The sequence below is a fragment of the Limanda limanda genome, chromosome 11, assembly GCF_963576545.1.
Source record: "Limanda limanda chromosome 11, fLimLim1.1, whole genome shotgun sequence".
Taxonomy (NCBI): domain Eukaryota; kingdom Metazoa; phylum Chordata; class Actinopteri; order Pleuronectiformes; family Pleuronectidae; genus Limanda; species Limanda limanda.
Window position 1 is genome coordinate 15531413 of NC_083646.1, and position 27329 is coordinate 15558741.

Genomic DNA, 27329 nt, shown 5'->3' on the forward strand with positions numbered 1-27329 from the left:
TGCTCCTCCTTCCTGATATCAGGGAGGGAGGCCCAGACAGGGTGGGGGAGGACAGGCTAATTGGAAACAGACACGAGGGGAAGTGATGTTTGGCTTCGTCAGACCTTCGGTTTGCTCCTCAAGTTCCCCCCCACCCCCTCTCCTTTCTCTGACTCATTAAGGCTCTGTCGCGGTTAAGAAAGTGGTGTCTTCTACTAAATCACCTCAGAGCTCTGATATCCACACTGCGTCGATTACAGTGTGGCCGTAATATCCATTAGAGACAGATCCAGCTATCACGATGCGATCTGATGAGTAATGTAAATTCTTCTCACGATGAAATCCAGACACTTTTACTCATATGATAAAAAATTGTAAGCAGCCAAACCTCAGTTGTTTCAGCCACTGCCAGAAGCCTTGACTCACTGACGGCAGATACGTAGTTCGGCAGATGGTGTAATCCACGCTGGTGTTTCCTGTTTTACCAATGGTCTTGTGGTCATCGTCTGTTGTAGAATCTCAGGTTTGGAACGACTGCTAAGTAACAGAGGCGACAACAGTGTGTCAATATTATAAGAAGCACAGATCAGGACCATCCTAGATAAACAGAATATTTTTGACAAGATGTACAATGGCTTCAATCAGTTTTACTCCATTGAGGCAGGATAATGCTCCACAGTGGTAAACGAAGCCTCTTAAAATATGACTGTATAAATTATCAATTACAGGTCAAAGTCCCTCATTCCAAAGAAAACTAGGACAGAAAGTACATAATTATACTAGAATAATATATATATATATATATATATACATTATATACATTATATACATTATATATAACAACAAGTGTTGTTTGTGTTTGTGACATATTCACTCATTATTATCATCATTATTCTTATCTGGTCACACTATTTCAGAAGGGTTATTAAATGAGACAAATATTCAGATGTTTGCATTCACTTTTTTTAGGGGTATTTACTCTTATCATTCCAGTCTTGTTGTGAAATATGGAATAATTTAGTCACTATATTACACAACGCCATTTTTTTTTTTTTATGTTAAAATTCTTGGGCCTGGTGCTCTAGTCTTTCCGGATATATGTCATCCTCTGGTGAAAGACCAACACAACTTCATTATTTATTTTAACGCAGGGCTGTTTTCAGTCTGAACTTCTACTTATTTATATATCTAGTTGCTTTAGTTGACCTCCTGCTTATATTCATCCACACATGAAAGTCTGCATTGTGGTGTACCCCAGTGTTCAGTTCTCAGCCCCATTCCGTTAGTCCTGTATGTGCTTTACCTGGAGGCGCAAATGTTTCAATTCATTAAATCATTCCTTAAATCAGTTGGCAGAATTTATTATATCTGTTTAGAGAGATTTTCCTTTGTGTATTTTTCATTCATTTGTCATTTTTATTTACCTATATTTATGCTGTTCTTACTTTGCTTTGATTCTCTGCTTTTTTAACCAGCGTGAGTTGCACATGTGTGAGTCCATGGATTCACTGCAGTAGAATTTTATAGAAGTTCATACTTAGGCAGATTTCCCCTCACTGTTAAATTCTTGTTGTTATTTGCATTCCCATACAGGTGAAATTTTCCATTGAGAATGCTCCTCCACACCTATTCCGTCAGAGTGTGAAGATTTTTCTTTAGGTGTGGATCTATAGTCAAGAGCCACTCTGGTGTTTGTGTAAATGGGAACACCTCACTTATGACATTAGGAATTTCCTGTGTATTGAATTCTACATCCTACCATTGAATATCACTGGGATTGTTGACAAACTGTTCCTCAACAACTAACTAACATCGATTAACATTACAAAGCAGGGATCACTTTTGCCGCTCTCAAAAAACCCATTAGCAAGAACTGAGCCCTCGATGTTACGTAAAGGAATAGAAAAACATCCTCTTCACAATGTCCTGAGCGTGACTCTGACACTTGCCCTTTACGTAATATTTACTCTCCTTAGATCCCAGAACATGATGGAACATTTGTCTTTTGCATTCCTTTTACATTTTATTGTGACGTATCATGTGTTAGTTAAAGCATTAGGAACACACCAAAAGATATGTACATTTGAATTGTAAAGTGATTCATTAAATTTAGCTAACAATCACAATATCTTAAGTTCTATAAATACATTATACCTGATACACAAAGCCTATTCTTGAATAGCCTATTCAAGCTAAATTATGAAGATAAATGAATGACAGATGAAATGGGGGTGTTGGGTGGGGAAAAATTCGCTTAGTAGTTTGGCGTTCCACATAAAAAATATTTTTTAAATAAATAATTTGACTGGCTCTGTACAATTTGGACTTTCACCACCACACTGCTCTCTCACTGAAGTGATTATAATAAAAAAAAACGAGAAAGAATCCTGCATGCTCTTTTCTGGACATAATGTTATTTGATTGAAAGAATACCAAACTGTGCATGTTAGAAAAACATTTTATTTTTCATCTTCAATTTGTTCACATTTTCAAATTATTTCCAGACATTACAACATATATATTGTTTAGAATATACATATAAACATACAACTTAGCAGTGTTTGTCCATTTCCCCTCAGAAATACAAAAAGTGCATCTCACAAAGTACTTCACATATCAAGAGAATAGATGTACAGCATCTAAATATAATATTTAACAAGAAAAACCCTGAACCCATTGTTTCATAAGTGAATCCATGCTTTGGTCTTCATCCACAGTATGATCTCTTGTTATCTGCTTATTCATTTGTCCCATAGCGCAATAACTGAACTGCAGTTTCCATTATTTTCAAGGAAATCTGCAGAAAGGTTCTGTCCAGGATCCAGTGCAATAACAATAACAGTGCTGAAGTGAAGGTCACTTAACTTTAATGGCACAGTAATGCATCCGTGAGTGGAGTTCTTTTTACTGTTGATGCAATCTACACACACACACATATGTGGATGATACCCTTTAATCCAAATGCGTTAAAATAAGTGAATAGCAGTTTTTCGCATGATTAGGTATTGAATAAATATTTGCTGGAAGGTAATCTCACCTGTCGTCAACTGACAAAGAGAAACCTGAGAAGTGCATGAGCCCGAAAGCCCTCAGTACAGTTTCATTGAAATGTGCAACAACACCTCCACACTAATCAAACATTATATATAGAGATATTTTTTTGCCATGTGTTAAAAATTCTTTGGTTGTATGGATGTTTCTTCAAGATCACCAAAATGTATGGCCATTTCGTTTGTTGGTCCAGCATCTGCATGAAACGACCCAAACTATCATTTCTAAATAATTTAAAGAAATCAAATGAATAAAATAAAGAAAATAGTTCTATTCGAAGAAAACTCAGTTCTTCACCTCGGACTTACACATTCACCGTGTATTTTTGAGCACGTTTTCTACATAACCTGCGGAACCATGCCCAATAGAGAAATATCATAAGCAGCCAGTAGCATATGTAGGCCACGGTGCCAAAGACTAAAAACTGAATCTCTTGAATCTTAGCTGGAGCGAACCAGTCCATGTGACTCTCCTTGTAGATTGTGTAACCCAGCCCACCTAACAAGATGGCTGCCCACACTGACAGAGGGAGGAGGGGGATGTAGTTCCCCACCATCTTTCGCCTGCCTGATGTACCCCAGCTGCTCTTGTTCATGGTGATGATGGCGAAATACTTTGCCGGCAGCAGGCTCGTCATGTACAGAGCCGAGTAGAGGGACATGAACACCATCACCATGTCTCCGCGCAGGATGCAGGCATATGCCGCTTTCACCAGCCCAATCAGCTGGATGCAGCACAGGATCCAGAGGATGTCCCACAGCGTGCCGATCCAAAACAGCTGGATGATGGTGGCGGTCACGAAGAAGGGGAAAATACCTGAGATGATGGACTCGTAGGTCATCCAGAGGTGGTGCTTGTGCCACCACATTGCGTTGTACAGCCACTCACGGAAGTACGATTTTGTCCAGCGAGTCTGCTGGTTGAGCCAGCGCAGGAACTGAGCAGGTGTCTCCGTGTAGCACTTGGAGCGAGCCGTGTATCTTTAATACAAATTCAGAAATAAGAACTTTAAAATCAACAGAGGTGCATTGTATCTTGTGTAATTTCTGTAAGGTTGAGAGGGTTCTTACTTGGTGGCGTAGCCCATGCTCAGCATTCGGTTTGTGAGATGTCTGTCGTCACCAAATGTGCAGTGAGTTCCCAAAAACTTCTGATTGTACCAAGACTCCAGAAACTGCTGGAGGAGATCGTTCCTGTACAGACCTTCACGGAGCAAGTCAAGGAAACAGAAGTTACAAAGGGCTGCAACAACACCACAACACAGACGTGACTTCGGCTGCTTCTTTGAGAAAACACTCACCCAGAGGCCCACTGATGCAGGACACACAGTTGAAGAAGGACTGGCAGGACCTTTCGATGTTGAAAGCCATCCAGTACCTCAGGCTGCTCATGAAGCTGATGTAGGACTCTTTCAGGTTGAGGATCATCACGTCTCCTCCCACAGCACCGTACTTGGGGTTACTCTCCAGCACCTTACACAGCTCAATAGTGGCCAGAGAGTCCAGCTTAGTGTCTGAGTCACACACCTGAGCAACGAGAAAGAGATTCATGTCATTAAAAACTTGCAACGCTGTACTTTTCTTTTCATAAAATGATCTCAACAAAAAGAAACTCTTCAGGGATATACAGGAGGAAATAGAAATACCTGTATATAGTCAACTGAGGATCCAAGTGCTTTGAATGCCGTGTACATCACATCCCGCTTGCCGCCCCATTTCTGCATGATGCACACACATCTCTTGCTCTGGATCAGGTGCTCTACCTCTTTTCTCTGTGGATCCTCTCCGACAACATAATCTGGATCCCACATTGAGCCCACGGCCATTTCCTCGTCCTGCTGGGCCTGGGTGGGGTCCCATGTGTGGTAGTTATTCCTCCACACATAACAGCCAGGATCTTGGTCTTTGAACACCTCTCTGAACATGTCCATCATATATCTGTCATCCTCTGAGTTCCCGTCCACCACCATGATGATGCGCAGCAGCTCAGGGGGATACTTGAGAGCCCTGATGGAGTTGAGGCACTCTCTGAGATAGGTGGGGTCCTCCTGATAGGCTGATATGGTGAAGCCAATGGTCTTGGTCAAGGTGCACGGGTTTGTGCGGGCTTTCATTCGCCGGTGTTCAATGAAGGCGAAGACGCTCTGGAAAAACACGTGGAGGGAGAGGAGCAGTCCATAAAAACCAAAGGAGATGATTCCATACTGGGAGGTCGCCAGTTGGAAGCCGTCGACGTAGGCCCACACCATCACACCCAGGACCACCAGAGCGAAGAGGAAGGTGAGGATGGCACGGATTACTGAGCCCAGCTTCTTCAACAAATGTTTCAGCTCCATCGTGTTTCTTTACCTTGGGGACATATAACAACACAGCATCTTAGCATGTACATCCTTCAAGGGTGGATTCAAACCAAACACTTACTCAGACACTTGAAGCAATGTGGTATGGAAAAAGGGTGTAAGAAATGGAAAAAGCTGTTTTATGTGAAGTGTTGTAAGACGTCTTAACAAACTTTAACAACTTGGATAATAACCCAACAGTTGCACTAACAAATCCTTTGAGGTTCAAAATGAACAAGTCTGTCAATCCAAGAAAGTTTATCACTCACTATTGTTTAAAAAACACATGTTACAGTTCAGGTAACTTAGCAATAATGACATTAGAGTTCCAAAGAGCTATGGCACAAGTTACTATTTTTCAAACCTTTTTTTTTACTTATTTTAATTTATTTAATCATATCATTTATCTCATATATTATAAATAGCATTTGATACATTCTTAAATGTACCAGTTGAGAATGTTTCAGATGAGCAACAAGTTGAGCTTAAATATCCCAGAGAAACAAGCACAATACATGAATGTGTCAGAAACAACAAATACATGTTATAGGTTGATCCATAAATCCAGAGGTATCATCTGTGCTTACCATGTGACTGAATTAATAAATAAGCAAATAATAAATAAAATAAAAGTAATTATAAAAGGCTTTTAAAACTGCTGGCAGAAATCTGAACCACGTTTTATATTTAAATTCGTATTTTAAAATAATGGCATACAGTGATAAGATTTAGTCACATTAATATTAATTAATGGATTTATTAATATAGAAATTTAAAAAACAAGCTCCTACCTGATGACAAGTTGTCCTGGCTGTAAACATGTGCCACATCCACTTGGTGCTGCTTTCTTCTCTACCTGATGCTTCCTGGCTTCTCAGGCTCCAAGGCTGAACACGGGATGGAGCCATGATCGCGCTTTTTATGTGTCGGGAACTTACTATCATTTACGCGCGCCCCCGCTGACACAGCCGTGCGTCAGGACCAAGGCGGTGGTCCTGAAGGCATCACTGTGCTCTGTGCATGCGCGTGCTTTGTTTTCTCCCCTTTACCATGGCAATGTTACGTTTACGACCTCCTACGCGCACACAATGCTTTCCCAAACAGGGATGTTCCCAAACTTTTCTGGTGGAAGCAGCTTCAAGTAGACAAAACAAACGCGCCAGTTGGTTAAAGGGATGTTTCTGGGGTTACCTCTGTATTCATGTCCACATCCCCATTTCTTTATTTAATCATAACTCAATAGCTGACATTGTATTATTATATTCTATATTATTTTATCACCGGCTTCATCTTAGGGATGTTCGGGTCTAAGTATCATAAAAAAAGCAGCCCCAGTAAGTTATGTAGAGGAAAGTTCATTATATTTCAGTAGGGCTGGGCATCAATAATTATCTCAATTTTTCACGATAAGATTCAGTGGAGCCAGATTCTGGGATGGAAGGATTCATACAAATGTTCTTCCACAAAATGTTACAAAAGATGCTTAAAAGACAATTGTATTCCTGTTATACTACTGATCTGATGTTGATTACTATTGCTCAGGAGTCAGTGCATGTGTATAATAGCCTGACCTAACACACACACAAACACACACACACCCTCAGGCGTGCATGTGAATACAACTGCACACTTGTCCATGTCTTTTGCTTTTGCTTTTATATAGATATTAGTGTTTTGAGGCTTTACATGATATAGTTCATTTGCGGTCTCTCAGTCATTGTTATATCAATATGTCAGTTTTTGAATTATCTAATTTTTTTTTCAAACAATATTTAGGTGGAGGCTTTAAACTGCACCTATACTCTTTGTACTTTTCAATCTGTGCTAAATAATAAATCTACGATTCAATGGTATATTTCTAAACTGATCAACCTCATATTTGTAAAATGTTCTATTGTTTATCAAGTGTTTGTCATCCTTTGCTTATACAGCAACATTCAATACCACAACCTTCACCCAGAAACTTAAAAGAAACAAAAATGTGGCTTTTATGGTGAAAAGGTGTGACATTTTTTTAATCTTGATATAATTTTTGAATACATTGTCCAGCTCTAGAGTAGAAACTCTGCCCACAGAGAACAGCTTGTTGAGGTTTTTAGTCAAATCGACCTTGAGGGAGAGAAAGATAAGAAAACTCAGAGGCTGCAGTTCAGTCTGAACATAGGTGGGATGATGCCCTCTGCTGGTACTCATCTGAAACTGCAGGAGCAAAAAAAAAAAAAAGGGAAAAAACTAAGGGGGTAGAATATAAATGCTGAGAAAAGGAGGTGTGACAGCATGAAGTTCTCGTGTCTGATCTTTCCCACTACTCTCTGACTATGAAAGACAAAAGCTGTCCCTCTGAGTTGCTGTCACTGTCCTGACTCTGCCATGATTACATCCCTGTAGAGTTTCTCTGTGGGCAGATCTGTTCATGAAGGTCCACACCCTTTGCCACAGGAGCTGGCCTGAGCCGTCAACAAGCTTCATGTCAGACCCAAATAGAAGCCACCAGGCCGCTGATGTCATGTGCGCAGGCCGTGCCAGTGTTTAGGGGATGATGAAGTGGCCTGACTTACTGGAAATGTTATTATTTGTGGGGTTTCTGCAGGAGATGTCTGTGTTCACTTTAATGTAATCCATCCGCACTGTGCTTTAGATAATCTTATAGGTGTCTTATTATAATATGATCACCTTAGTTACCAGGCTATTACCCTCAAGTTCGGCCTGTTGGCCAAAACACTTGATGGCACAAAACTGAGGTTATGTCCCAACATCCGCTGGCGGCTGCTAACATCTACTGGTAGTTGGTAACTCAAATTGTGCAGAAGACCTTCAAACGTACAAGGGATATTCACCATCTAGTCCTATATTCTATAATACAATGTGACACCATGTGTGTGCTATGGCCACATGCTACCCTGAATACACAAATTAAATCAGATTAATTCAATTAACATCAATTTGAATCTGACTTTGTTTTTTGCTCTGCAAATGTGCAGCATTACACAAAAACTACTGGGCAGATTAAACTTGGTGGCAGAGTGTGTTATGGGTCAATAAACAACCTGTTAGATTTTGGTGTGTATCCAGACCAGGGAGCTTTTTCCAACATTGCCAGATAGACGTTTTTTAAAACTTTCACAATTTTCCCAGGAAATAATAAACAATCTGGCATATTCAGGGAACTGATATATGTTAATGTGTTAAGTTTGGTGCAGGTTGAATTTAATCAATGGGGACTGTCTGGCCTTGGCAGAGGAAGGTGCTCTTCTGACTGTCATTCTAGTTGTTCAGTTATATTCAGTCAGTCCGCTTATTGGCTTATTGCTCTGGTCATATGAAAACCTCATGGCTTCACTATTGGTTTCTTCTGAGATGGCTGGTCGTTGCAGTGTCCGATGGCTGGACTTTAAAAAAAACTGTGGCCTCATCGAGTACATGTACTGCAAAGGACACTGCAGACGGATAAGTATTCTTACCATTGTGAGATTGTGAGTTCTAAGCAGCTCGCTAACGTGGTTTGTGGATTTCTGTAGAATTCCAAACATGGACATCTATGTTGCCAAAACCATACAACCCTGTCCAAAGCCACGTTTTCAAATAAAAAATCTGCAGCATCCATGCAGCATAGCTTTGATAAGAGCTTTCTTTTTCTACGTGGGTCATGAGTCCTCAGAAAACCTTGTCAGGCCCCAGTCTTTATTTGGTGGTCAAGCAAATGCCTGGTGACTCACTCCTCCTCTCTCTGCCACACCCAGGCAACCAGAATCCACTTAAACCATTCTGGGATTTTGTGATTGAGTTTTCTCATGTGTGCACCTGCTGTTTTATTAGCAGTTTGAGCCCGTTCACACAGATGTTACTGAGCAGTGTCCTAGGAAGGGGTTCAGGGCACTACTTACTTCTTTAGGGTGCAACAATTGTGCACCTTCACATCAATACTCAGGCTGCACCGAGACACTGGAGTTTTGAAGAGCTACAGATTTACAAAAGGAAAAAACTCTGAGTCGATAGTCAACTGGCTAAATACCACCTTTGTCGCAGTGCTCCATACTCACTGATTATGGAGTGTGGCCAGAGTGTGCAGCATGCTTTATGGTTTCAGCCCACAGAGAGCAGTGTAGCAGCATTTTTCTGCCTCAGTGATTTATTGTTGGCTGACTGCAAAAATCACAACTCGTCCCTTGTGTTGTCTTTCTTCTCCTGAGGCATCTTCGAGCTAGAAACGTGTCAGTCCATTTGACGTGAATCAGTCAGAGTTTGTCAAGATAAGTTAGTGTGAGGCAGCTGACCGTGTGTTACAATCTCAGACGTGTGTTTTGATTTACAGCCATGCAAAGATATGAATTATGGCAGTGAAGTGGATTTTCAAAGATGTACAGGCTTCTTCTTGTTTAAGGCAAAACATGTGGATGAGACCAGATGTGCTGTGTTGTTATATTCTTAGATGCCAACACATTCTGAGGACGCACACACTAATAGACTTGTATAAATGACACCATACACACAAGACCTCTCATAGTTGACTTTAATGATGTTGCCATGTGCTGCACATGATTTCTTTTACAGCTCTGATGCTCAGCCAGATGCCATTGTGTCCCTGATCCAGGGGGTGTAGTTACAAACCTTGGTGTACACCCCAGGCTTGTTTCTCAGGGCACAACCATGTCCCCAAGACACAACTCCCTGGAGCTCGCCGCCACACATCATGGGACCCCCGGAGTCACCCTGAGGATAGAGAGATGAAGGTTCCCTTACTGGTGCATCATTCACGTAGAGAGGCAAAAAGCAACAGTGTTTTTTTGCCTGTTACAGCAGCCTTAACCTCTACATTACCTGACAGGAGTCCTTTCCTCCCTTCAGATAGCCGGCACACATCATGTTTTCAGTGATTTGGAAAGGATATGCATTAAAGCATGTGTCATCGCTCAGGAGGGGGGCCTCAAGGCACTGCAACTTATCAGGGTACCTCGCTGGAAAAGACAGAAAAAGAAGATGCATTAATGTTTTTATGTGTTTGAAGGAATCAGAAACACAGCCGGTGTTTAACTCACAGCCTTCATCGCTTGGACGAAGACTCCCCCATCCAGAGATCTGGCACAGTGTTCCGTCACTGGCACACTTGGAGGGGAGGGTTGCAGGGCGCACAAAGCTGTTCAGAGTGGCCGGTCGACTCAGTCTGATAAGCATGATATCACTGTCCTGCGAGCGGGGGTTGTAGTCAGGGTGGCGGATAAACTCAGCAGACATAATGTGCTGCTCAGTCCCCTCGGGTTCCCAGATGTCGTGCTCTCCCAGACGAACTTCTATATTCGACCTGTGTTAAGAGATGAATGTCAGTCACCTCCCTTGTTGTTTTTCTCACCAGGATCTAAGAAAAATGTACGTTTCTTACTTTGTTTTGCAGTGTGCAGCAGAGAGCACCCACTCATCAGACAGAAGAGTCCCTCCGCAGAAGTTGTACCCATCGAAGAGAGACACCTGGTAGGGCACGGAGTGTTTCGGGCACTCATATCCTCCGACAATTTTGTTGCCTTCCTCCAGGGAAGCTAACGGCATTTGGAATAAAGACGAGACAAAAACAAAAACAAACATGGAATCATTCAATTTGTAAACATCTTAATCTCCGGGCCTACCTTTCTCAACAGTGTCTGACATTTCTGTAAATTACCTGCCGCTCCAAAGAGAGTGAGAAGAAGGAAAAGCTTCATGACTTCTGTTTGTTATACTGGCAGATTAATGTGCACTTTCCCCCGAGCTTCAGGTATTTCAGCCCTTTTTTATCTTTCTTCTCAAGGTCTTCTATCATTAGCGATACACCTCAAACACTAAACATGTGTTGAATTTCCCTGGTCACATAGGGTTAAATGCATGTATGGCAGAAAACAGCAGGTGTTTTTGTCTGATTACGTTTTCTAAGAGATTTTGAGGACTTTCTGTGTTAAGTCAGGGGCCTTGCTCTTTGTAAGTTTAAACTCAACAGTCTCTTTTTGATGCAACACTTTAATTGTGCAATCAGATTGTGGAAAATGGCATATGCACATCTTTAAATGACTTGGAACCACAAAGTGACTTTCATGTTTCTGGACGTTGAGTAAGACTTGGTAACTCAGATGGTTTCAAAGATAATACTCCTACAGGCAAATCTTTATATCGTCAGAAAATGTGATAAAATAGTTTCCTTTACACTATCAGTGAAGAGTCACACGTCGACACTGAAAGCGCACACATACCTATATTTAGAAATGTTTTAAAAAACACATTTTTAACGCACAACTCCATTCAGTCCACTCACCAGCTGTCACTCTTTGTTTAGGGATGATTTACACTCTCACTTACCCAATATTACAAAACTGCAGGTCACTGCTGAGTCAATGCTGCAGAATGGAGACGTTGAGGTACCAGGCTCAGTTACTCATGCATGAGCATAGGTGTTTATCAGCACCAGACAGGAAAACATTTAAATGTGAGGGTGCATTTAACCAAACCCTATCATTATACACTTAAGACAAAAATATAACGCATTCCCATCCAGCACAGGCAAGTTCTCCCCCCCTCATTACTGTGTGGCACACACACCATCAGCCTCATTCCTCTTCCAATATGCGTATCACAGCTCGTGTTCTTTGATCGTTGACAAATGCTTCTACTTGGCTCAGACTGTTGGGACGCGCTCACTCTGTAAAGATGCAAACATCTTAAATAGCATGTGTTCACTGTTTGTTTCACTTGTTCTGACTAGATTTCAGAGGGATACATACCCATCACATTTTCAGCAGAAAACATGAGGCCAGAGGACATTAAAGCAGCCTCCAATTACATCTATTAGAGAAAAAGAAACTGACCCGATTTCCCCCCCCTTTGCAGCATTTACCACTCTAACCCTTGGTTATAATACATGGAAAAAGAGTTTTTTTTATTTATATCTGGCGTTCTGTGCATGTTTAACCAGTTCCGTTTCCCCCTAATCCCATTCCACTGGACCTCAAAATACCCTTGGAGAGACAGAGAGAGCCCTGTGTTACAGGTCTGTATATGACTTCCCCGTTGTCAGGCTTGTTTGCTCTCAGACAGAGCCCAGGCTGATTATTCATATCCTTTAGGTCTGCTGAGGGGGGACCAGCCGCTGTGGTTGAAAAGCAGAGACGAATGTAAGGAAGTGGTTTAAGTTATTGAGGTTCAGCTCTTTTTTTTCTTTTTCTGTGTGTGGTGTGTTTCATGGAAAAAAACGTCAGTGAGCCATGAGGACGAAAGCCATTGGCACCGGCCTTGACTTGAAAAACAAAATTCCTGACCTCTCCACACCCGAGAGACGGAGGATTTGATTTCCAGTCAGCACCGCAACAAGATCAACAAACCTTTGAGGTTTTCAGCACACAGTAGATTGCCACTCTTTGTGTCTTTCTGACAGCGTTGGTGCAGTACAGAAATTTCAGCACAATGGTTTCTGTACCACCTTTGGACTCAGCGCCCCCACCACCCCTGCAGAAGGAGCTGTGGATTCAGACATGCACTGTGTTTTGCAGTCAACAGCAAAGAAAAATACTGGGTGTACAACAGTGATGCTGGGAGCTGGAATAGGTCATTAGTCTGTCACTGTCCCACACACAAAGAAAGACACACACACACACACACACACACACACACACACATATACACACGATTTAGTTGTGCCTTCCAGGTGACTCCCCCACCCTCCCAGCTGCTGCAGTGAATAATAAACCCCCCGACTCCAACTGCATATATCAACCACGGTTAAAACAAAATTCCCTTGAAACCTCCACTAGTTGTTTTACACACCCAAATTGCTATTTGTGTGGCACACACATAATTGCACGTTTGGTTGGTAAATCAAGAACTCTGGCAAGCCCTGGGCTCTGAAGGCTTCCCTCAAACTATAGCCTTGGGATAGCTATTAATATCCCTTACAGACAGCAGCAGAATGCTCTGCCTTTACGTTCTCCTAAAGACTCCGACAGCAAAAAGTGTTTTGTTTAAAAAAAAAACACACACATTTTAGCACAGAAATGAAAACTGGAGGATGTATTGCGAGGGGGATTATGACCAAATGAAACAAAGTAGTCACAGTGTCTAGACTTCAGCTAAAACAGGTTTGTCACTTAACGTTACAAATGTAGCTGAACGGTGCAGGAGTTTTAAGGAGTGATTAAATAGTTAAACTGGGTCCGATTATTTAAAACAGTTTCCTGCAGCAACAGCAGATTAATTTTGGTCTTGGCGTAAGAGATCTCTCAATGGGGACATTTTTTAAACACTGAATGTTTATTTATCAAAAAAAGGGGAGAGGGCTATGATAACAATGACATGACTGCTCCTGCCCACACACTCAAATACGGGTGTTGGTCTGAATTCATGCAGGGGCCTGAGAGCGTGTGCACAGACACATGCATGTAATGTCTCTCACTCCTTCTCCCTCTCTTTCTTCCCCCTCTCTCTTTCCTTTTTTCCTCCCCCTCACATCTGGACTTTTGGCAGGACACGGTTCCTGTGTTGTGTGTGGGTGCATCAGCAGGGGACTCGGCTTTAGGGCTGGGCAGGTTCGAGCAGCTCACAACTGCAAAAATCTGATCAGTTCATGACTTTGAGGCTCATTGAGAAAAAAGTTAGACCTTGGACATCGCCGCAATCACCAAGATGCTTCTGTCTCTGATTGTCTGAGTCCCTATTGTCATTGTGCTTTCAGAATTTTCATCAAGGCATCGTCTGTTTCTCTTCAAATATGAAAGCAGACATGACCAGTTTTCATATGAAGATATGTGTCACAACATTCAGCTGTGGATCATTCAGCAGATGAACGCAGAGATCCATATGGTGGTTAATACTGTAAATTTCAAACATCTTTTCATTTCAATCTAATTAACTACATGGCAACAACTTTGCTGAATATGACTCATTGACTGACATTTAAAAATAAGTTGGCACAAACCAGCTGCTTTAAATGTATTGGCCATATCCTTTGCAACATCTGTAAAATTTTTGTTTGATGAAGTTTGTTGCTACAGGATGTCAAACTGAGCCACATAATAAGAATTAATCCTGGACATCAGTGTGTTTAGTCCTGAAATGTGAAGGAACACAGATGATAGTGATTGAGGAAACAGCTTATTCTTCATATTTTGCAATGCTCCATGGAAAATCTAACAAAAAAAGAAAACATAGCACTTACACATGCACTAATGTGTGGGTTGTGGGGCAGAGGAATCAAGAGTAAAGAGGAACTGTGTGGGAGGAAATATGAGCATGAAGTCAAACTCAGATGTAAGTTCTCTCCCCCACTGAAAGGTGGGACTCTACTCTGGGGAGATGAGATGGATTTTCTGTGTCTGCAGCCGACTCCGCCCCATGTTCATCTTGTTCTGATGTTCCCAAAGCTAATGTCTCTGCCTGTTTGTATGCATTTCTGCAGATTCTTTTTAACTGCTTGAGGAGATGTAATGACATATTCACTTGTGATATGTCTTGTAAAGTCTTTGTATAATTACGGATTAAATAAGTTTAAGGTGGCTTCCCTTTAGTTTTTGGCTTGCTGTTTTTCTCATTCCCTCCAATTCTTTGTGCACCTTTTGGTATGTTGTAAATATTTAATCTAATAAGCATCAGCAACCGAAACATCCTATGTCCTTCTCTACTTTTCTATTGGGAGTTTGTGCTAAATTTGTTTTACTAAACTACAGTAATTAATACCTCAAATCTGCAAACGTAGAAAACCGTGCTGCATATTCCCCTCTGTCAAGGAGGTTATGTATTCATTCCATTTGTCTGTTTGAAAGATTTTATTCAAAAAACACAACGTTTATTTTCTTGAAACTTGATTGAAGGTTGAGGTATGATCCACAAAACAACCTAATATATTTATATTCAAATCTTAGTCATCTAGGGCAGATATAAGATTTCTTCCCCAACTTATTTTACAATTGCAAGATGTGGTGCTCTTTGACATTTTTTAAATTTCTTAACAAAAATTCACATGTCTTAAAGGAAAACAGGCATATGAAGAATGCTATATCTATGATCAGATACATTTTTCAAATCTTTCTGTGTACATGGTATATGTATCTGATCTTAATACATGTCCATGCAATTTGGTGTGAAAGTGATCAATGATCAGTTGGAGGAGGTGTACTCTCTCTTACTTTGTGGAGATTTTGTGTGCTCAATATTGGTATCTTCATTTGTATGTGACCCTGTAACACATCGCAAACTGCACTTAAATTCATTTTGCAGTAAGACGCTGAAAAAAAAAAACAGCAGATAGCTCAGATATGTGGGCTTCCTATACTGACAATAGCTCTAAAAATGCTATTAAAGATGTGGGATTCCTCGACAGAGGTACCACAGTTGTGTCCAGCTTCAAGTGGTCAGAGGCAAAGAGGGAGTAGTCTATGATAAAAGAAATACAACTATTTGATAACAGGAAATTAGGTTCTGGTGCGACAATCGTACACATAATGCAAAGTAAAGAGAATGGATGTATAAAAAACCTATGTAACCTACACGTCCAGATGGCAATTCCAACGGTCAACACGGAGCAATTATGCTCAACCTCAAGCAAACATGTGTTCAGCCCACATAGCGAAAAACACATTACGCAGCAGCATCACTGGTGAACATGAGAAGTTGCTGCTCCACTCATATACAGTCATCCCAGTAAACCCACAATTTATGCGTTTAGCTGTTTGGTTAGTTGTTTTTTTCACTTTTGGAGTTTCCCAATGAATGAACGTGTTGCAGCAGGACGTTCTGCGTCAGACTCAAACTTATCAGCAGACAATATCCTGCAGGTAAGGGCTGAGAGTCAGACAGAGACACACACACACACACACACACACACACACACACACACAACTTGATCCATGACTTCAGGGGACATTAAATAGATGTCTTGGAGACGCTTACTTTACCCATAGTTACTGACCCAGATCTTACCTAAACCTAACCTAGCCTTACCCTAGCCCTAGTCCTAGTCGTAGCCCAAACATAAAACTAAAACTAAAATTTACTTAACCTAACTTAACTTAGCTTAGCTTACCTTAACCTTAACCTTATCCTTAACCTTAACCTTAACCTTAACCTTAACCTTAACCTTAACCTTTACCTTAACCTGAACCTGAACCTGAACCTGAACCTGAATCTAAACCCAAACCCAAACTTTACTTAAACTTTTTCCTAAACCACATTGAATCATGTCTTAACTTTAAAATGTTGATAAAGATGATTGCATATTATGCAGACTTGCTTTTGTCACCATAATGCGACTATGTGAACAGATTTAAATCCCCACAATATAAGAAATACTTTGACTGCACACTCACACAGACACACAGACACAGACACACACTCACACACACACACGCACACATCATTTATACACTGTGTAAGGAGGCAAAATCTTTGTTTTATGTTTTACTGAAAAATCACAGATTATTTCTGCCATTAAGTTTATGTGCACTGTCAGAGTGTGGGTCTATAGTACATGGAGGGAGGGGGGGGGGGGCGGCGGGGGGGGGGGGGGGGGGGTGCTCGTGATCCCGCCTTGATGGGAGCGATGACGTCACATATGTAAGGACTCCAGGATCCGAGCTCCGCAGTTTTTCCTCTGGATTCGTCTCTGCCGTCCGCTGCGGACACATCCTCCTCTTTGTGGAAGGTACTTTTATTTTTCTCACAAACTTTGTCTGTCTTTGTCTGTCTGTGTTTGTGTGCGTGTGTGTGTGCGCGTCTCCGGCTGTCAGGAAGATTACAGAAGGATCCAGGTTATCAAGCCTGACCCAGAAAACAACCCTGTGAGGTTTTTAATTCGCTTTTTCTCATGTTGTTTTCTGCCTCAAAACAAAAAATGTTTATATGCAATTATCTGTTTAAATGCGACAAAAGTGGTAATTAAGTACATGAAGTGGAGTTCTGTTGATCTGATGTTGATTTCACTCAGGAGAACCTGGTGTGCAGTTTATATTTGGTGCAAAGATTACAGAGAAAAGCGTTTAGTTTTCTTTCTTTTCTTGTGTGTGGAAGTTGGTGTCATATAAGATTTGTCTTATTGTCTGTTGTGGGTCATGAAAATTTTGTGAAGCAGCGGATCATGATTGTTGTTACCCCATGATGACAGAGTTCAAGTCATGCCCCCGCAGACAGCATCCTCCCCAGGCCTTTTAGAGGAATTGACTTAAGTGAAGTCCTTTTTTTTGTAGAATGAATGTCCTGATTTTGAATTTCAGTTTTTAAAATGAGGTACATTTTATGTATTAATTATGGATTGCTATTGGACTCTAGGTTAACATTTAAATGTTTTTTTTTTAATTCAGGTTCAAAGACAATGATGGAGCTCATGACTGCTACCCCTTTCTACGCCATGAACACATCAGACATCACTGGAAGAAACAACTCCTTGTACGAAGACGACGAAGAGTATGACTACAAGGACGAGCACGCTGAGTTGAGACAGTCCCTCAACATCATGTCTCTCATTGTTTACTGCCTGGCCTTTGTTCTCGGTGTGTTCGGGAATGGAGTGGTTATCTGGGTGACCGGGTTCAAGATGAAGAAAACCGTTAACACCATTTGGTTCCTCAATCTTGCTGTGGCCGACTTCCTCTTCACGGCGTTCCTGCCCCTGAGCGTGACGTACACGGCCATGGATTTCCACTGGCCTTTTGGCAACTTTATGTGCAAGGTGAACAGCACTGTGAGCTTTCTGAACATGTTCGCCAGCGTCTACATCCTGGTGGTGATCAGTGTGGACAGATGTGTGTCTGTGGTGTGGCCCGTCTGGGCCCAGAACCACCGAAGTGTACGCAAGGCTTCCTGTGTGAGTCTGGGTGTTTGGATACTGGCTCTGATTCTCAGCGCTCCATACTTCATCTTCAAGGACACTGGGCCATCCTATCACAATGAAGACATCATCAACTGCTTCAACAACTTTGCCCTTTCTGACGACTATGAAACACCATCAGTAAATGAGCTGCGACAGTTTCGACATCAGACCATGACCATCACCCGCTTCCTCCTGGGATTCGTCGTCCCCTTCACCGTCATTGTCTCCTGCTATGCCGTCATCATCCATCGTCTCAGGAGGAACCGCACCTTGGCCAGCCAATCGAGTCGCCCCTTCAAGATCATCGCTGCCGTCATCGCCACTTTCTTCTTGTGCTGGGCACCGTATCACATCATGGCTCTAATCGAGATGGTTAATCACACAGCGATCCACTCGAGTGAAACATTGGACCACGTCATCACTATCGGTGTCCCCATAGCAACCAGCCTGGCCTTTCTCAACAGCTGCTTGAACCCACTGCTGTATGTGTTCATGGGCCAAGATTTCAAGGAAAAGGTCCGCAAGTCCATCCTGAACGTGTTGGAGACGGCCTTCCAGGAGGAAGTGTCTCGCTCATATACATACACAAACTCAATGGTCACCAGTCGGAGTAAAGAGAAGTCCGTGTCTGATGCTGAGGTGTAAGGTTGCCCATGATAGGGATAAACAAATACTCTAACTGTGTAGAACATATATAACTGTATATAACCAATAACTTTGAATTCATGGACCCTCAAGACAACCTGTATATATATGATGTGAGATTGGAATATTCCTTATTATTTGATAGATATTTGTTTTATGATTTGCTAGCGGTCAGGTCTAAAGCAGATAGCTGTCCTCTTATGAAGCTGGCACGTGGTGATACTGAACAACTGGTTGTGTGATGCTTTAGTGGGCTGCTGTATTTTGAAATGATGGAAGGGTATTTCAAGGGACAATAAAGTCTATTTATGTAAAATAAGTGTCATAATCATAGGGAAGTGAATGCTTTCCAGAATAATCTAAGACAGAACAGGGAGAAAAATGCACACATATTACCGTTATACACATAAACACACACAGGTAGTCAAACTGAATGACATGTACAGTGCCATTCATTATACAGTACTTTTGTTAGCTGCACCATGACAGCTATAAGGGATGCACTGTGCCACTTTATCGGAAACACTAATTTCAGAATAGGTATTACATTAGTTTATGGCTAAATTTGTGCAACACAAACATGACAGAGATGTTGTAACATGTGGTTGATGTAAGGGAACATTGTGTTTCTCATCTGTCTCCTAAATTCCAGTTGTTGATTTTGATGTCTTCATCCGTCTGTTGCATCAAAGACAGCAAGCAATAAAACGAGGAGTTTATAAGTCATGATCAGAGACTCTTTTTTATCATTAAATACGCTGTCACATGACCTACAAAACATACTAATAAGGGACGTATGGAACAGATTTAACTGAAAATAGCATCTACAGTGTTAAGTAGTGTTGGCCCATCACTGAGGATTATACAATGTTCATTTCCTTACTTTCCCCTGGTACCCAACCCACTGACACCACTACTTGTGTGCATGATAAAATACATTGACAGTGTGTTTGTGTGTGTGTGTGTGTGTGTGTGTGTGTGTGTGTGTGTGTGTGTGTGTGTGAGCTGACTTTAGACCGCTACATGTCAACTGCATGCTTTGATAAACATGTTATTCAGCATTAGGACTGGTTCATGAGGGCTTGACAAAGAACTATGTTACCATCAGATTGTTGTGGTTATTTTGAACTTGCATTGTAGCGTTTCGTTTGATCATTGGATCATGGTTAGTTTTTTTACAAGGGGATACTTTAATGTATGTGCCCCCCACCCTGAGTACATGCATGTTGTGCTAACCTCTCAAATTTTTAAATGCATCGTGTCAATTTACCTTCATGATGGACAAAAATACATATACTCACATTTCCAAAGCAAGAATCAATCAGTTCTCAAAGTTGTTGCTGATTAATTGAATGGAAATAACTGTAATAGCACACTTTTCTGTGTCATAATCTGAACCTCTGTATCAAAGATACATTTTTATGTAAACAGTGTAAATGATTATTGTTTATTTTTGCCTTTTTTAACCCTACAGTGGCGAACTCTTTTACTAGTCCATATATGATGATGATGACTGTTATTGTGATTCTTGTTGTTTACCATTATTTCTATTATTAAAATATTATTTAGATTTAACACCTTTCTCACTTGTAATGTTCATCTCATTATCACTTTAAAACACTGTAATTAATATGTTTGTATTAGGAAAGGCTGCAAATCAGTGGCTGTTACGTGGTCAGGAAGTGGACAAATCATCAGTCAATTGTATAAATATTCAGCAACTATGGAAGCGTATTGCATTCACCTGAAAACATTTTAAATAGTGTTTTTTTGAGATAATTATCTCAGAAATTCCGACCATAAGAATGTGAACGTTTTATAAATACTGAACGACATGATGTATAGTACTTATTACGAATTTTATGAGGATAAGATAGATAAATGAAATATAGGTTTAATTTTTGTCCAAATTTCAAATTTTTCTTTTGTTAGTCTTTTGTAGTTCACTGTTATTTATACAGAAGTGGAGTCTGACAGTTTAAAGAGACGTGATACATCATGGCGCTAATACAAGGAACGTTGCCAAACAAAAGACTGTCTAAGAGTGCAACAGGTACATGTAGCACGCTGAACAAGGGCTCTATGCGAAACCTCCATGCAAAATGTAACTTCAGCAAAATACTAGATTAGAATTATCACAGAAAAACTGAGCCTTTTTACTTTTTCTTTTTTTTTTAAATGAAAATTTATAAATTCAAATTCTGAGAACCTACTTCGGAATCAGATAATGATGTGAATTTCTCGTAACAGAGTTTTTCATTCTTTCAAGTCAATGCAATTCGCTTCTGTACAGGGACAGCATAAAGTATTCATATCTGATAAACAGTGCAAAAACAGGATGCATGACAACCAACACGTGTGCAGTAGCTCTCGTCAGAATGTGTCAAATATATTCCGACTTCAGATGTAATGAATGGATCTACAGATGGTCTGCAGGTCCAGCTTCAGAACGGAGTCGGCTTCTGTTCCAACTGTTTGGCAGCCTTGAGTGACTGACAGATGCTGATGTGAATTGCTAGTGGTGCAGGGCAGGGTGAAGTGAGGGGATAGTAAATGATGTAAGACTACATAGAAGCGGTTTCACACTGTCAACACAAAACAACAAGAAGTATCATGTATTTTCAAAGTTGCTGAACTGTAATATTATCATAATATACATCATGCAGCTCATGTATCAGTGAAGACACTCATTTAGTTGACATGACAATTGCAATTACACAGCGCAAACCGTGCAAATAAATGGTTTTGTATTTATATAGAGCTTTTTTAGTCTTGATGACCAATCAAAGCAAGTGTGAGCGTGGGCATAAGATTTGATGGTGGGGAGGAGTTTCTTGTGTATGGGCCACTTGTGGTTCCTCCTCAGTGGCAGTGACATATTACAACACAGAGGGCAGTTTATATTGACCTGTCAGAGTTTGATCGGGGAAACGTCTGGTGCAGATTCATCCTCGACAGACCTCGGGACTTAGAGAAAGGTACGTTACATTTTGAATTATCACGACCAAATTATTAGACCAAGATCTACATCTTACGCTTGATTTGAATAATAAAGCATTAATTATTCCGTAAATTTGCCACTTTTCTGGCTTGACGACTTCCAAAAATGATTTGTTTGTATAAACATTAATGTACAAAAAGCCTGCTGTATTTGTTTGGATGTAAATGTGATTAAACAGTGAGAGTATGTCGAATTGATATCTCTATGGACACAAAAAAAATTGATTAATTTTTGTGGTGACGAATGTTTCTAGTAGGGTAAAAGGTAGAATAAGTCTTCGGGAAACAAATGTTAAGTGTGTGTGTGTGTGTGTGTGTGTGTGTGTGTGTGTGTGTGTGTGTGTGTGTGTGTGTGTGTGTGTGTGTGTGTGTGTGTGTGTGTGTGTGTTTGTGTGTGTGTGTGTGTGTGTGTGTGTGTGCTTGCGTGCGTCTCAAGGTGTCAGGAAGATTATAGAAGGATCCAGGTTATCAAGCTTGACCAAGAAAACATCCCTGTAAGGGTTTTAGTTAGCTTTTTCTCATGTTGTTCTCTGCATAAAAATTAAGTACTTGAAGTGGATTTTTTTTGTGTGTTTTATTATCTGTGGTTCTGTTTTTTTATTTTAAAGTTCTGTTGATCTGATGTTGATTTCACTCAGGAGAACCTGGTGTGCAGTTTATATTTGGTGCAGATTACAGAGAAAAACGTTTTCTTTTATTTATTTTCTTGCGTCTAGAAGTTGGTGTCGTATAAGATTTGTCTTATTGTCTGTTGTGGGTCATGAAAATGTTGTGAAGCAGCGGGTCATGATTGTTGTTACCCCGTGATTACAGAGTTCAAGTCATGCCCCCGCAGACAGCATCCTCCCCAGGCCTTTTAAAGGACCTGACATAAGTGAATCATTTTTTTTTTAGGAATGAATGTCCTGCTTTTGAATTTCAATTTTCAAATGAAGTACATTTAAATCTCATGTATTAATTGTGGATTGTTATTGAACTCTATGTTAACCTTTAAATGTTTTGTTTTTGATTCAGGTTCAAAGGCAATGATGGAGCAAATGACTGCTTTCCCTTTCTACGCCATGAACACATCAAACATCACTAGAAGAAACAGCTCCTTGTACGAAGATGAGCTGAGACTGTCCCTCATCATTTTTTTGTCCCTGGCCTTTGTTCTCGGGGTGTTCGGGAATGGAGTGGTTATCTGGGTGACCGGGTTCAAGATGAAGAAAACCGTTAACCCTTCCTGCCCCTGGATGTGACGCACATGGCTCTAGGTAACCACTGGCCATTTGGTTACTTTATGTGGGAACTCAATGCCCTTGTAATATTTTTGAACATGTATACCAGCGTCTACTTCCTGGTGGTGATCAGTGTGGACAGATGTGTTTCTGTGGTGTGGCCCGTCTGGGCCCAGAACCACCGAAGTGTACGGAAGGCTTCCTGCTTGAGCCTGGGTGTTTGGATAGTGGCTCTGATTCTCAGCGCTCCATACGTCATCTTCAAGGACACTATGTCAGACCCTGACAACGACGGCTATGAAACACCATCAGTGAAACAGCTGAGGGATTTTCGATATCAGACCATCACCATCACCCGCTTCCTCCTGGGATTCGTCGTCCCCTTCACCATCACCGTCTCCTGCTATGCCGTCATAATCCATCATCTCAGGAGGAACCGCACCCTGGCCAGCCAATCGAGTCGCACCTTCAAGATCATCGCTGCTGTCATCACCGCTTTCTTCCTGTGCTGGGCGCCGTATCACATCATGACTCTCATCGCGATGGTTAATAACACGGCGATCCACTCGAGTGAAACATTGCACCACGTCATCACTATCGGTTCCTCTATAGCAGTCATCCTGGCCTTTCTCAACAGCTGTCTGAACCCACTGCTGTATGTGTTCATGGGCAAAGATCTCAAGGAAAAAGTCCGCAAGTCCATCCTGAACGTGTTGGAGACTGCCTTCCAGGAGGAAGAGACACACTCTTACACAGACACAAAGTCAACAGACAGAGACAAGCAAGCTAGTTAAACCGAAGAAGTGTTGTGCCCTGAAAAGGGGAGATATCAATAAAGATGCTGGGATACGATGGTTCCTCTCCGGCAGCTTCATTGAGAATGGCACCGTGGCCCGACAGGTCCCCTATCCGGCCTCTGCAGGTATGACTAATCAATCACCAAATGTCACCTATCAAACAGGCTATACCAGTAGATCACAGATTAGCTCATCTGGCAGGTAGAAATCCTTATTGTTTTAACAAAAAGGTTTTTAACTTTTTTAACCCTTTTTGTTTAAAACTTTGACCTTTTCCCAGGACTTTGTTCTTATAGGTTAAACATTTTAACCCTTTGTAAGACTATAAATTAATTCCATCTGTTTTTACGTCCCTATGACTGCCTTTATTGCCTATTGAATTTATATCAATAATCAGCTTCCTAATAAAATCAGCCTATCACAGAGGCGGAATAATGTATAGATTCTGCTGGAGAAAGCACATGTTTATCTTTACAGAAAATAGGATATTGTCACCAAAACATCTTGAATTTCAAAAACCACCCAGAGGGCATTGCAAAATATGTATACCATGAATTTATGGTTAAAACTGAAAAATTGCAAGAAAAGGGAACTTAATTTCTTCTACTTTAACATGCACAGCAAATTCTGATGCATCTTCTGACTAGGTCTGAAAAATAGAGAATGATATTTGTTGTTTATGGGTCATCATTTAGATATATTAATAAAACAGTAACAATTATATTTTGATAAAGAACATCATGTTTTTTCTGTACAACATAGTTATGGTTAAGCTGGAATATAAATCTACAGTGTTAAATAGTGCTGCCAACAAACAGGTTTACAGAAGGTTAATTTCCCAACTTCCCCCTCATACTTAACCCCACCCACTGATGCCATTGTGTGTATGTGTGTGAGTGTGAAACTGAGATATATTTTTGACTGCTACATGTCCATTGCATGATTTGATAAACATGTTATTCAGCTTGAGGACTGATTCCTGAGAGACTAACAAAGAAATAGTGTATGTTACCATTAGATTATCATGAATAAAGCAGCAGCTGTATTGTAAGCTTGCATAGAACAGCTTCATTTGATCTTTAAATCATTGCCAGTTGTTCTGGGGGATTTCGGGATGTCTTTTTTTGTCTTTTGATGATGATGATGGCTGTTATTCTGATACTTTTTTGTCACCACAACTTTTTTCATAATCAGAATATTATCAGGACTTGACCACCTTTTCTTTCTAAATGTTCATCTCATTATCACCTTTTATTATCACATTGCATTGTGACCAATATGTCTTGCTATACAAGGCTGCAAATCACTTATTATAAGTTGCTTTTATCATGATTTACAATAATTGAATCTTTTTACATAGGAAAAATACTTTAGTAGAATGGTTTGCGGATCAGGGCAAATTTTGCTTAGTATTAAAATTTATTTCAAATGTTTGGACTCTTTGATTGCTACGATATTCTCCTGTGAGCCTAATAAAGACATATGTTTCTGACTACGACTTTGTCATTTTGTGAGGGTCTGCAACCTCATCATGAGAACATGTATGCTGTGTATAATCTCTTTGATCTAGTGTCAACACTTCTCTGGTGTTAAAAGTCTTTTGAGATACTCTCTTCATAACATTTACTGTGCAGCAGAGGGAGCCATTGTGCACAACATCCAGTAATTTGATCAGACAGGATAATTAACTGGAGGAGAAAATAAAGAATATCTTCAGTATGTTCATTTTTTTTATTCCTGTAATGCACCCCCGTGGGTAAATTCAAGTCCTGAAATGATTTTGAAGGTTAAGGGAGATAACGTGCCCTTTAGAGACTTTTTTACAGCATATTGCTGTGATTGAGAACCATTAGTAAGTTGTGCCAGTATTATTCAGGAAAACATCTGCACTCACATAACGAACTGTGGAACAACCTCTCTCAGGAGATCCATCGAGCTACCTCCTCTTTTTAATCTATTTGATCTATTCTATTCCAATTTATTCTATTATAAATAAAAATAAGAATATAAATAAGAAGAATAAGAACAAGAACAAGAACAAGAACAAGAACAAGAACAAGAACAAGAACAAGAACAAGAACAAGAACAAGAACAAGAACAAGAACAAGAACAAGAACAAGAACAAGAATAAATATTGTGTCCATTATTTTACATTTGTGGAAAAACATAATGAACATATGCAGAATGCGCCATGACGTTATTGCGCTTACCAGTTTGATATGGTCCTGTGTAACGGTCGTGGCCTGCAGCAGTGAACAGGCGGCGGCCCCAGAGAGTAAAATGTTTCGAGGGACAAAAACTTTATTTATGTGAAATAAGTGTCATGATCAGAGGGAAGTGAATGCTTTCCAGAAAAATCTAAGACAGAACAGGGAGAAAAATGCACATATATAACTGTTATACACATAAACATAATCTATTTTATCTACTCTATTCCAATTGATTCTCTGTATAAACCGTTAAACACATAAACACACACAGGCAGTCAAACTGAATGACATGTACAGTGCCATTCATTATACAGTAGTTTTGTTAGCTGTACCATGACAACTATAAGGGATGAACTGGGCCTCTTTCTCGGAAACACTGATTCCAGATTAGGTATTACATAAGTTTCTAGCTAACTTTGTGCAACACAAACACTTCAGAGATGTTGTAACATGCGATTGATGTAAGGGAACCCGCTTCCTCCTGGGCTTCATCGTCCCCTTCACCGGCATCATCTCCTGCTATGCTGTCATCATCCATCGTCTTAGGAGGAACCGCACCCTGGCTAGCCAATCGAGTCGCCCCTTCAAGATCATCGCTGCCCTCATCGCCACTTTCTTCCTGTGCTGGGCGCCGTATCACATCATGGCTCTAATCGAGATGGTTAATCACACGGCGATCCACTCGAGTGAAACATTGGACCACGTCATCACTATCGGTGTCCCCATAGCAACCAGCCTGGCCTTTCTCAACAGCTGCCTGAACCCACTGCTGTATGTGTTCATGGGCCACGATTTCAAGGAAAAGGTCCGCAAGTCCATCCTGAACGTGTTGGAGACGGCCTTCCAGGAGGAAGTGTCTCGCTCATATACATACACAAACTCAATGGTGACCATTCGGAGTAAAGAGAAGTCCGTGACTGATGCTGAGGTGTAAGATTGCCCATGATAGGGATAAACAAATACTCTAACTGTGTATTACATATATAACTGTATATAACAATAAAAAAATGTTTTAAAGTGAATTCATTGAACCTCAAGACAACCTGTATATATATGATGTGAGATTGAAATATTCCTTATTATTTGATAGATATTTGTTTTATGATTTGCTAGCGGTCAGGTCTGAAGCAGATAGCTGTCCTCTTATGAAGTTGGCACGTGGTGTTACTGAACAACAGTTTGTGTGATGCTTTTTTGGGCTGGTGTATTTGAAATGATGGAGAGGTGAAATGTTTCAAGGGACAAAAAAGTTTATTTATGTAAAATAAGTGTCAT

The 27329-nt window shown here is 40.6% G+C and overlaps 4 protein-coding genes across 6 annotated transcripts; 2 read left to right on the plus strand and 2 right to left on the minus strand.

Annotated features, from left to right (window-relative positions):
- Positions 1 to 3334: 3334 nt before the first annotated feature.
- Positions 3335 to 5365, minus strand: has1 (hyaluronan synthase 1). The gene is made up of 4 exons (XM_061081928.1): positions 4676 to 5365; positions 4331 to 4556; positions 4101 to 4233; positions 3335 to 4010 (listed from the first exon to the last, which is right to left on the minus strand). The coding sequence occupies exons 1-4, from the start codon at positions 5363 to 5365 to the stop codon at positions 3335 to 3337; spliced, it is 1725 nt and encodes a 574-aa protein (XP_060937911.1).
- Positions 5366 to 9861: 4496 nt separating this feature from the next.
- On the minus strand, positions 9862 to 11073 carry LOC133013470 (trypsin-3-like). 3 transcript variants are annotated; one of them, XM_061080423.1, is made up of 5 exons: positions 11022 to 11073; positions 10746 to 10899; positions 10408 to 10667; positions 10187 to 10323; positions 9862 to 10078 (listed from the first exon to the last, which is right to left on the minus strand). In XM_061080423.1, the coding sequence occupies exons 1-5, from the start codon at positions 11059 to 11061 to the stop codon at positions 9929 to 9931; spliced, it is 741 nt and encodes a 246-aa protein (XP_060936406.1). In that variant the 5' UTR covers positions 11062 to 11073; the 3' UTR covers positions 9862 to 9928. The 3 variants fall into 3 exon arrangements, with proteins under 3 accessions (XP_060936406.1, XP_060936405.1, XP_060936404.1); XM_061080422.1 differs by having other exon boundaries at positions 10405 to 10667; XM_061080421.1 differs by lacking the exon at positions 11022 to 11073 and having other exon boundaries at positions 10405 to 10667; positions 10746 to 10945.
- A 6611-nt stretch (positions 11074 to 17684) lies between these two features.
- Positions 17685 to 18827, plus strand: LOC133013466 (chemerin-like receptor 1). The gene has a single exon (XM_061080416.1). It carries the CDS (start codon positions 17685 to 17687, stop codon positions 18825 to 18827), a length of 1143 nt encoding a protein of 380 aa, XP_060936399.1.
- A 4025-nt stretch (positions 18828 to 22852) lies between these two features.
- On the plus strand, positions 22853 to 26988 carry LOC133013469 (C3a anaphylatoxin chemotactic receptor-like). Its single transcript, XM_061080420.1, is given in 3 exon segments — positions 22853 to 23045; positions 23048 to 23571; positions 26695 to 26988. Coding segments are annotated over 3 exon segments (1011 nt in total).
- Positions 26989 to 27329: the final 341 nt, after the last annotated feature.